This window comes from Apostichopus japonicus, chromosome 16 (assembly GCF_037975245.1).
Source record: "Apostichopus japonicus isolate 1M-3 chromosome 16, ASM3797524v1, whole genome shotgun sequence".
Lineage (NCBI taxonomy): Eukaryota > Metazoa > Echinodermata > Holothuroidea > Aspidochirotida > Stichopodidae > Apostichopus > Apostichopus japonicus.
The window spans coordinates 1,698,350-1,709,590 of record NC_092576.1 but is presented as its reverse complement, the minus strand read 5'-3'; the positions used below and the strand labels follow the sequence as shown (position 1 = coordinate 1,709,590).

At 37.3% G+C, this 11,241-nt stretch overlaps 1 protein-coding gene across 1 annotated transcript; it reads right to left on the bottom strand.

Annotated features, from left to right (window-relative positions):
* Positions 1-1,363: 1,363 nt before the first annotated feature.
* On the bottom strand, positions 1,364-8,808 carry LOC139983181 (uncharacterized). Its single transcript, XM_071996563.1, has 2 exons — positions 8,414-8,808; positions 1,364-4,122 (listed from the first exon to the last, which is right to left on the bottom strand). Exons 1-2 carry the CDS (start codon positions 8,569-8,571, stop codon positions 3,060-3,062), a joined length of 1,221 nt encoding a protein of 406 aa, XP_071852664.1. The 5' UTR covers positions 8,572-8,808; the 3' UTR covers positions 1,364-3,059.
* Between the last annotated feature and the right edge of the window lie 2,433 nt (positions 8,809-11,241).

The window sequence follows — 11,241 nt, the reverse complement described above, 5'->3', positions numbered from 1 at the left end:
ATCTGAGATATACCTTCTTATTTTGCCAATATTTCGGATCTGTCAATAACAGGACTTACAGATAGAGTCAACTTGATTATCCATGGTAAGATTGTGATCAAGATATATACCTAAATTCTTTACTTTAAGAACTGAACATATGGTGTTAGGTCCCATATTTATATACAAGTCTTGAATAGCACGACCCTGACATTTTGGTGAAAATACAATGAACTCAGTTTTGTCCTGACTAAGTTTCAAACAATTAACCCGCATCCAACTGTCTATATCTGAAAGGCATGCTTGGAGCTTTAATGATACATCATTCCAGGACTCAAGGGCACCAAAATTCAAATACAATTGCGTATCATCAGCATAACAGTGATGGTTGATGTTATGGCGCTGAATTATTTCTCCAACTGCACGGGTAAACATACAATATATCAAAAGACCACGTACAGATCCCTGTGGTACCCCAAACCTTAGCTGTTTCTCATCAGATATAACATTATCAATTTGCATACATTGCACTCTGTCCCTAAAATAGGACTTAAACCATTTTAATGAGTTTGACGCAATTCCAAAAGTATGTTGGAGACGATTAAATAAGATCTCATGATCAATAAGATCGAAGGCTGCCGATAGGTCCAAAATGACCATCATTGTTTTGGGACCTCTTGTCAAGAGCTGCAGCAATATCGTTATGTACTCTAAGTAAAGCTGAATCAGTTGAATGGTACTGGCGATATGCAGATTGGAGATTATCATGCAAAGCATTGGCATTTCAGTGATGTTGAACGCGTTTAGCAACAACTTTTTCTATGAGTTTGGATATAAAAGGTAAATTTGATACAGGTCGGTAGTGTTTTAAACACTTCTTTATTCATACCAGGCTTTTTGAGCAGTGGTTTAACAATAGAACGCTTAAATCAAGACGGCACCTTTGATTCAATGAGTGATTGGTTTATGATGGCGGTTATAATTGGCAGGAGTGCATCGATACATTGCTTCAATAGCAAGGTAGGTAAAGGATCCAAGCTGCAGGACTTTGTTGGGGAGCTTGTAATTAGCTTCCGTACCTCTTCTTCGGTGGCAGGAGAGAAAGATTCTAGAGGACAACCACCAAAAATACTATCGTCTGCCATTATGTCCACACTGGGCGTGGCATCAAAAGTATCATATTCCTCACGAATAGCTGCTACCTTGTTTATAAAGAAATCACCAAACTGATTAGCAAGACTTTCATTGGGTCTGGGAAGTGTTATTTTCGGCGATCTGGGAGGTATATTTGCCAACAAATTCCGTGTACGTTACTTGCGAACCCATGGTCGCGCTCCGCTCGGATAATGTCAGAGAACACACACACGTCCCCACCATTATCCAAGACTGATCTGCGCCCATGTCACTGGGGTTATTTAAAGGACCAAAACGGCCAGATGCTTCCCACATAGTCGTTTGTCATTAAGTCAAGATTCGTCCTTGTCAAGCTTGTATTCATGATGCATGGACTGGTTGAATCAGGGGAAGGAAAGGGGAGGAAGAAAAGAGTTAAATGGGGAGGAGATCAAGTCCAATAGTAGCATTGAAAAGATAAAGCTGGCAAAATATAGCAAAAATAATGTTCATTTACATTATGTACCACAGAACATAAAATTTAACAGCTATTTTGGTGGGTGTCACGAAATTCGACGGACTGTTGACATCAATCTTCAAAATTTCTAATAAAAGTGGAAATTTTGCTGAAGCGTAATCACACGTGGATCGAGGCTGTAATGTTGTTCAAAATATTCCTTATCACAACTCTGCGTTCAGACTCCATTATGTATCTAATTTATAATCTAACTATGCCTCACATTTCATCATCTAACATCATCCCCAGGGTTGGGGAGACCTTATCACCTTAACCCTCCCTTCATAACAATCATGCTAAACGACTCAATGTTTACACATATTCCTTCATAAAATCCTAAATGCACCTCGGACTATTCTTTAAAAGTTGATGCCCAGACATAAATATGTCAAATGAATTGAGAATTTGCCCCCTTCCCCAGCTGTGAAGTCTTTTCACGTCAATATAACCTTACATGTTGTGACACTTGCTCTTAACGGGACTATATAGTGACACGAAACAACTAGATAAGCTAAGTTGAGACTACAAAAAAATATAACATGACAGAATTCAGTATTTATTTACAAGTTTGTAATATCAATTTTTATTTCCTCTTTGCCTACTTTAGTGTTCACAAGCTTGCAATATAAACTAACAGGCTTGAAATTCACATTAATATAATCAGAGAGAATCGAGCATTTTGTTTATCTGGCAACACGAAATAAAAATCTCGCCAAGCATAAGAAGAGAAATGAAATGACGATTATTTGTTCAAATTTCATACAAGTTTGCAGCTCGCTTGTTTGTCAAACATTTAGAGCAATATCATGCCATGATTTTAAGGTTTTTGTCTGCCATGTGCTATTGTGATAGACAAAGTTTATGGTATAATTGGTATGTCATTGAGAAATGCAACACTCAGTTCCATAGAATTAAGCTTCTGTTCCTCTCAAAGTTGGAAGGCTGAAAACTATTTATATTGTCGCATCAGTGAAATCAGTATCGGTATTACCTGAAGTTGACGGAGTACTTGTTTACATGTTTAACTTCAGTTTCAATAATGTACACAGCCATGTACTGGAAGTTTAACATCCTAAGGTATAACAACGTGCATAATTCCAAGAAGAATTTTATAAGTTGTGTAAGAATGTCATACTTCGATGTATATGAAAATATTGGAATTGTCGCATATATTTACATGTATTTAAATATTTTTAGAATGAATTAGCAACAGTTGAATCCAATACTTTCACTAACACCTCTAGTTGTCGGAATTAAGAATTAATACTTTGAAGAACTCTGAAACACTCGTTTATATTTTATATTACCGGGACATATACCTTCTATAAATGTTTACGGTCTTAAGTTCAGATGTGATTTTCATGTCTATTAAGTTTAATGAAAGACTGTCAATGTACAACATTTCTTGAATCATTTTAATTCTCACTAAATTGTTATCAAGTAATCGCTTTTAATTTCTCGAACCCCTTCGGACAAAAACCTTCTTCTCGATTTGAAAAATTTCCATCCCTTTATCGTATAGCAACATATCGAATTCTAAGGCCTCCATAACTTGTGGGTTTCTCATCAACGAATCTCTCAATTCTGATTTGTTGGAGGAATGATCATTTACCTGGTTTAAATCTGTTTTGTATCGTCCTTCGTTAGTTTTCCGATCGCATTTATCCTCAAACGGTATGTTGTAGATGTGTGTAAGCATTTTCAAAGATGAACTGAAATATTCAGTCATCCCAATAAATGCAAACCAGTTTTCCAAGTTAACAGATATGTAGTCGAACAAAACTGTTAGTTCAGCAGAGGTCAGAACATTTGCAAAATATTGTCTCTGTCGGAACCAGCATTGTCTTACATTGGTCACATTTGTCACATTGGTTTGAAACTCTTTTAAAATATACTGATCACTGGTGCTAACCTTTTTTAAAGGCCAATCATTTAAACAAAATACAGGCTGGATAAGAAGTTGATAAAAGAAATAACTACCCTGGTATATCGCCCATTCTTCCAGGGTAAATTTATCCACCCTCGTAGGGCCACAGAGTTGGTCCCCGCGGTTACGATGGCAATAGAAATATGAGGATATAACTCGTTCGATTGGATCTCTCATGAATGTAAAATATGAACATTTTCGGTTATCTGTAAAATAATCACACATTCCAAACGAATAGCCACCTATGAAATATTTCATTTGCTTGTATTTTCTGCCCTTTCGTGCTCGTAAGTGAAGCTCCATTCTTCCAGGAGCATGTACTAGAAATGGCTCTGGTCCATCGATGATCCCTTTATGCTGCATACTCCTCATGCAAGTTTTGACTGTGGTTCCAGCTGCTTTGTTGTGGTGAACAAATACAACGACGCCATTCGAGTAATCACGTAGTGTAAGACCGCCTGGTTTTCCTTTGGTGAAGAAGTTTGGAAGTGGTGTTCCTGAAGGACCGTAAAGTTGGACAAGAAACGTTCGACGTTCGTCGGACACCTCGACTATGTCACTTGGTGAGGTGGTAGAGGAACCGATCCTGAAAAGAGAACAATTACACTCATTTTGTACTACCAGGTGTACATGTGAATGGCCAAAAAGGAGGGGGAGGGGTGGGTTGGTGTGTGTTTAAATGTAACTTAATATGGGTTACAATGCTACGAAAGCACATTCGTGCCATCGACAATGTTTGGCCCATTAGAAATAATGTTGGTCCAGTTTTGGTCAAAGAAACAAATAGAGAACAAATCAGTATGTTGTAACTTGTTTTTCAAATCCTTCGATATAAATGTCAAAACGTTCTATTTAGGTTTCATAACAGTTTATGAATCTGACGTAGAAGATTATTGTATAAGCAGTAACAGATAATTTAATTTGATTTTAAAAGACTAGTTAATCAGAGATAACAGATCAATTTCATATATCGTAACAGATAAATTAATCTGCCATATCAGTTTAGTCATTCTGTACTAGCATATTGGTAAACCTGTTGTAACAGAATATTTAATCTGTCATAACAGATTATTTAATCTGTCATAACAGATTAGTTCATCTTTCATAAGTTAATCTGTCGACCATCTATTGTATTGTCGTAACAGATTAGTTAATCTGCCGCAAGAGATTAGTAGATCTGTCTTAACATATTAGTATATTTGTGGTAACATATAAGTTTATCTGCTGTGAAAGATTATTTTACTGTCGAAGCAGGGCATTAGTTTTGAATCGATAGTTGAAGAGCAGGATACAAAACTAGCACTTTCTTATCGATGTAGTACGTACATACCAAATATTTAGCTTATGTCCACTAAACAATTTGGTAAATATACATTCCTACAGCGTTAATGTATCATTTGACGTTAATGTTTTCAATATTTTGACCAAGGGGAGCAAGAAACATATAGAAAGGCTTTGGCTGTTTGTCACGTTAAGCATTGCGCAATACGTATACCACGATTCTATGATATAAACTTTCATATAAAAACATTCCGTTCGCTTGGGGGGGGGGGGGGTTAGGATCATGTTTCAACAGGCCCTATGTTTTATGCACATATCTATTGATCAGCACAGTTACCATCTTTACACAGTCCAGCACCCGTGGCTATTTATTGACTATTTTCATTCCGTGCTCAGCTTTATTGACAACAATTGCATCAACATGTTGATTACCATCATACTACTACACTACTATTAATAAGCCCAACATAGGTATATAGCTACGTATTGTACTGAAGGCTGGGATACGTAAGTACCTTCTAATATATATGTAACTCAAACGATGCGGAATTCATCGCCTTGACCAACTGCTACCTTTATAGACCAAATCTTTTGAACAATAGCTAACCATGTGTTGAAGTGGCATTCTTTATATTTTCAGTGATTGGAACTACTGTTAAATCCCATGATGGTAACCGCATTTGTTCGGCAAACTCGCCGTACGGTCGTATGTTAGAATACCAGCCTATGTGTGATTTAGTGAACACTTCTTCTACATTCGCAGTTACGTACCTTGTGTGTGGAGTGTGCGTAGTGTAGTAGGTCGCCATAGTCAGCATAATCATAAGAAAAACTAATTTTTCGCAGAATATTGCTTTCTAGTTTACAAGATATATATATATGTTTGACGGAGAGCAATCGTATAAAAGCATTTCAATACGTCTGTAATTAAACAAACACGAAACGAAAAACTAATAACCTGGACACGTGATCTTTGTTGACAACTGTTGCATATCCATTAGCTATTTCATGGTGATCTGTCACTTGATTTTCGTATGAAAGAACAGTCAAGTCCGATAAAACTATACTGAATCAATCGGCACCGCTTTAGCAAGCTTACAAAATGATCAGTCTAAAACCGTTTTCCAGAAGCAACCATATTCGCTTTGATCAAGTAAGAGCGTTGTGAGTAAACGAGAACCAACATGGACTTTCGAGGGTTTGAGGATAATTTCCACTGAAAACAAATGTTATGAACGGTTTATTTTCAAACACTCAGTCCGACACGAAACTGAACGAAGGTTGATGTATTTAACGTTGCTGAATATATTACTCTTCCAATTAACAGAAACTGGGCGCCCCAATGTAATTAATGGAGGAGAGAGTCGATTACCACAGAAATCACACATTGAACCACGTACTTAAGGGACCCGCCGGATAGCATACGGAATATGTGACGTTTCCAAATGTCACGGCTCTTGCAAGCGGGGTTGGGCAGTATCATGTTTCTGACTTCGCTTTCAAGTAGACATGCACTCTGTTACGTATTTGGATGCCTCATCTGGATTTTAGGTTCAAACACCGTGCTGACACACGCAACTATTCGAATTTACAATTTAGACTTGTGATATCCCACTCATAACAGCACACTGTTCTAGATTTCATGAGGATTTAGATGTAATTTTGTGGGAATTTAAAGAAATTTTTAATATTCTCCTGATGGCCATGCATGTTTGTAATTAATCATCTTACAAACTTGAAGATGTTGCAGTTTGGTTATAGTCTTCTAATTCTTCCCAGTCTGGTGGTTTCTCCCTTCTTTATATATATATTTAAACAGGTTTAACAAATAATGAATAATTTCTCATGGCAGATTAAATACTCTGTCAGATTATTTAATGTTTATCTTACAGTTCTTTATACCAACATGCAGGTATAGGTACATTGTACGTACCTCTTCCACCGGGAAGCGGATTCGGTACGACAATAACTATGTGTTCACAATAGTCTATATGCGATCAAGTCATGTGGTAAAGCCATTGTCGACAGCTTAGGCGGCTACTTTGGCGGGAATGTTTGATGTTGACTCTCACTGTCTAAAGTATATGAGGCCTACATTTCGCAAAACGATACAACAGGGTATCATGTCAACACACACGTACAAGGTTATGCCAGTAGCAACAGTACAGGGTGTGTTGAAAGCCTTGGATAAAAATCTTAAACTCACAATACCAGATTACACGCTTACACTACAACCCGTAATTGAACAATGAGTAAAGACACCTTCACCTGTATAGGCTAACCTGGTATATAATTGTTGCACAGTGATGCGTGAAGTGTAACGTTAGGCAATAAACAGAAACTGTCAGACTTGATAAGACAGAGTTGATTATATCTTTAGATTGCAAACATTAAGGCGTTAAATAAAGGTGAGAAAAGCAGTTCTCTATATTGGTGCGAAGCAAGAAATGACGAAAGGTCACTAAGTAAGGTGACAAAGTAATACACAGTTCAAAATAATTGTTGGATACAGTAACCAGAAGATTGCGACATTTACCCACAACTTGACAATTAATCTAGAAACCTTGCGTATGATAGATATATGATGTAGCATGGCAGAAGGGAAATCACGAGAAAAAGTAGCCTATTAAGAAAAAAGACAAATTCCTCAACTTATTATGACCTCTATATACCTATCATACTATGTAATAAGTTTTGTATGTAAATCGTTACAAATATCTTACCTATACACTCTGTAAGCAGTTGAGCAAAAGAAAAAGTTCAGTACACTTATGTTTTGTAAAATGTGTGCAATTATTTTACAGAACTTTCGATTTTCATGAGTAAAAATTGGCTGTATGGGCTACTTACGATCAATATTCGCGAATTGCTTAATTGTTTAGGAAGACGAGAATTAGCCTACCAACAAGATCATGATATAGGTAAGACTCAGACTAGGTTTGGATATGGTTATCGCTTGTAGATGACGCATAGGCTAAGCATTGCGGTATATGCAGGTATACGTGGTTTATATAAAGCTAGTACAGCTGCATGGCGAACAATGCAGGGCGTGACGTGAACATAAGTTTGACCAGGCCTATATACTGTCGTTTACAGTATTTGTCAGTATATATATGGAGCGAGTGAACACATACGCCGGCTAGTCACTCTGTTTATAGTTTCTCTACATAAGGCTATATGGACTTCCGGAGTAGATATATGTCTAGTTTGAAGCCTGATAGCGAGCAACATTTTTTATCATTAAAACGTTTTTCTTTTTGTATTTTCGAGTGGAACATATTACTCTGTCATGGGAATAAAACCTGATAATAGTGCAGAAGTATATGCATGCACATTTTGGTGCAAATCGAACCAATCGAAAATCTTGCAGGATGTGCTACTGATTCCTAGCACTTCCGCAAATACTACACCTTACTATATGGTCCCTCCCGATCCCGTAGGATTTTGTTTTCAGCTAGCAAAATAATAATTGAAGGAACAAATCAATTTTGTTATCAAATTTGCACATGTATATGGATACCATATTTCGTCTACCATGTTTGAATATTCTGTTTTTAATGATAGCGTTGAAGTATGATATACTAACTTGTACTTACTCTGTTCCTTGCCGAGGAGCTTTTTGCCGCCAGTTTGATTTTTGCAGCTTGGTCGCGACACTAATCCAAGAATGATGACTTGAAAAACACCACAATATCATGAACGAAGTAACACTCAAAACCGAGTATATGAAACGAGAGTTCCCGTAACCCATCATCTTGTCAAACCATTAACAGACTAGTTCCGAGTTAAAGCTGCAACAGAGACATTATTGTTACCTTCACTTTTTCATTATTTTTGGGGGGAACCAAAAACGTCATCGCGTGCAGTTTGAATTCGGTCAACCGTAACGTTTGCTTAAGAGCCAAATAACTGTCATGGAAGCTTTATTCTGCAGTGTGGTATAACTGTCAGCGAGTAAGATATAGTATACAGTCTTAACATATTTCTCCAGATATATTATGGACTCTACAGGGACATGATATAGTTCGCACTTGACGAAGCAGGTATAGAATACTTTGTGATATGGGTACTTGCAGAATCGCACTTTTTAGAAGAAGTGACCGCATTACGTCACGCGCTGGTGAGAGGCACTCGACCATAACATGTACAAGACTAAGGGGAACCTCAAACTGCGTTCCCTTTTCGGAATTAACCTGTGACAGTAAAGTTCACACCAAAAGTTCAATGGTTTCTTCACATCAAGAGACCCAAGTCTATCAGAATCAAAACATCACAGCTAAAACGGAAATACGAGCAGAAAACGATCCCTACAGAATAGAAAAGCACACAAACACACGCAAAACAAATGAAGCAACAACCACATCTAAACATCAACAGGGTAGGTGGTTATGGACTGTTCGTAGTAGTGATAAAACCATTGTGTGTCACTACTATTCCTAATTACGAGGAAACGCATTGACAGAGACGGTGTCTCACAGCGTGTTTGTAATCTTCGAATTGTAATTTCCAGGCACTTTTGATGTCTGTCAAATAAGTCTTTGTTAGATTAATTATAAATGAAGGCCTCACTGGGCATGGGCGCAGATCCTGGTGCGGACAGCGGGACGCGTCCCCACCAACTTTGTCAGTGGTGGGGACATGATATACCGTGTCCCCACCAATTTGACTTGACCAAATGCTGCATTTTAATTCCCCTGTATTAAACTTTGGCGCAGTTTAATGCAGAATTTTGTGAAAATGACATGCAGCAGTTCTCATTTATTATATTTATCCACAGTTTTTAAATATTGGACGGATATCGCATTTGCCGCAGTCTATAATTGTTTACTGGATAGGACCCCAAACCCATCGTATATACAAAAGTCTAATTGGATTATTTGTCCCCTGATTTGTTTTGTTTTGCAGACGCCCATATATTTCTCCAAACTAAATTTCTGAGCAATGATATCTAAAATTTAAGGAGGTTTGTGAGCATCATTTATTTATTTATTTTACAAATATTCTATAGTGCCTTATCCAATCAGAAATTGCTCTTAAAGGCGCTTTACAGTCTGTAAAATACAAACAAACATGATATACAAATATATAAATCGATCATGTAAGGTATAAAAGGGGGTAGAAAATTTGTTATATACCATCTGACAATAAATTGTATAATAAAAACTGCAAATGGGAAATCGAAAATTATACAAACAAATTCTTAAAATTTAAAATATATAAATATGTGTAAAATTTAAATTTTAAAAGCGCTATAAATGCAAAATGATGCGTTGTAATAATATGTGACAATATAAATAGTATAGAAAGCACGATTAATGGAATGCAGATCTAAATAGAAAGGTTTTGATTAGTTATTTTAAATTCATCTATATTTTTGGCACACTTAGCTTCCTCCGATAACCTGTTCCATATTGTCGCAGATGAGCAGTGGCGTAGCCAGACTTTTCCATCTGGGGGGGGGGGGGCAAAGGGGGGGGGGCGAAGGGTCTAATTTGTGGGGCAGACTAAGCTAGTACAAAAGACATACCAAACAGTTTGCATGACAAACTGTGGCAAATCGGGTATTGTGTCAGCAATGTAGGGTACAGATGGTCACTCTAGTGACGTTTCATGATATTTCCACATAGGTATTATTAACGATAAAACAGATGATCACTGAAAAAGTCATCGATAATTCTCTTTAAAAATCTGAATAGACTATGCTCTTTCTGTCAGTATTCAAAGATGATCAGCATGATATCTGACTTGCCTGGGAGTGTAACCACCCCCCTCCCCCCAATCAACAAAAGATGTTATCATTCCCCCTCCGGGCCCTTCTTTTGCACTTTCTAGGGCTCACTCAAACAGTCTAGCGAAGGTTAATTCGCCTATTCTGATGACTGTCTGCGAACTTTTCGACGAATTTCGCGCCCTAATACTGTCTGACAGTCCATATTTTCGTGACTGAAATCGGGGACATTTATTGCGTGACTGATATGGGGGAGGGGTTTAAGGGGAGGGGCTGTCTCCCTTTGGAAAATTTTCAAGTGCCTAAGGTGCTTCGATGTAAAATGGTGATACTTTGAAGCACTTTTTAAATCAATTTTATTTTCAAAAATGTAGCTTTTTCTTAAATGAAATCCACTTACTTTACGTGGTTCTTTGAGAGCTTGTGATTTGCTCATGCTCACACTATAAGTGTCGTTGTGTCGCCATAGTTGCCATTTATACGGTCGAAAGAGTGCTAGGCTAGATCGATCTAGCATATTTTTAACAGTGTTTCCACTTTACACTGGCCCACCTGAAATACTGGTTATAAGTTCCGTTCTGCGACTGCACACTTGACTAAATTTTGTTTTTACAATTATTTTACTAATACTGTGGGATATTTTCGAAATTCCTGAACATTTTGACGAATCGGGGACATTTTCGGGGACACTTGTTC

Bases quoted from the DNA above. Each gene is read 5' to 3' on its own strand.
- LOC139983181 (XM_071996563.1), bottom strand. From the start codon at position 8,571: ATGATGGGTTACGGGAACTCTCGTTTCATATACTCGGTTTTGAGTGTT. The intron at 4,123-8,413 runs GTAAGTACAAGT...TTCTCTTTTCAG, and splicing joins GCTCCTCGGCAAGGAACAGA to GATCGGTTCCTCTACCACCT.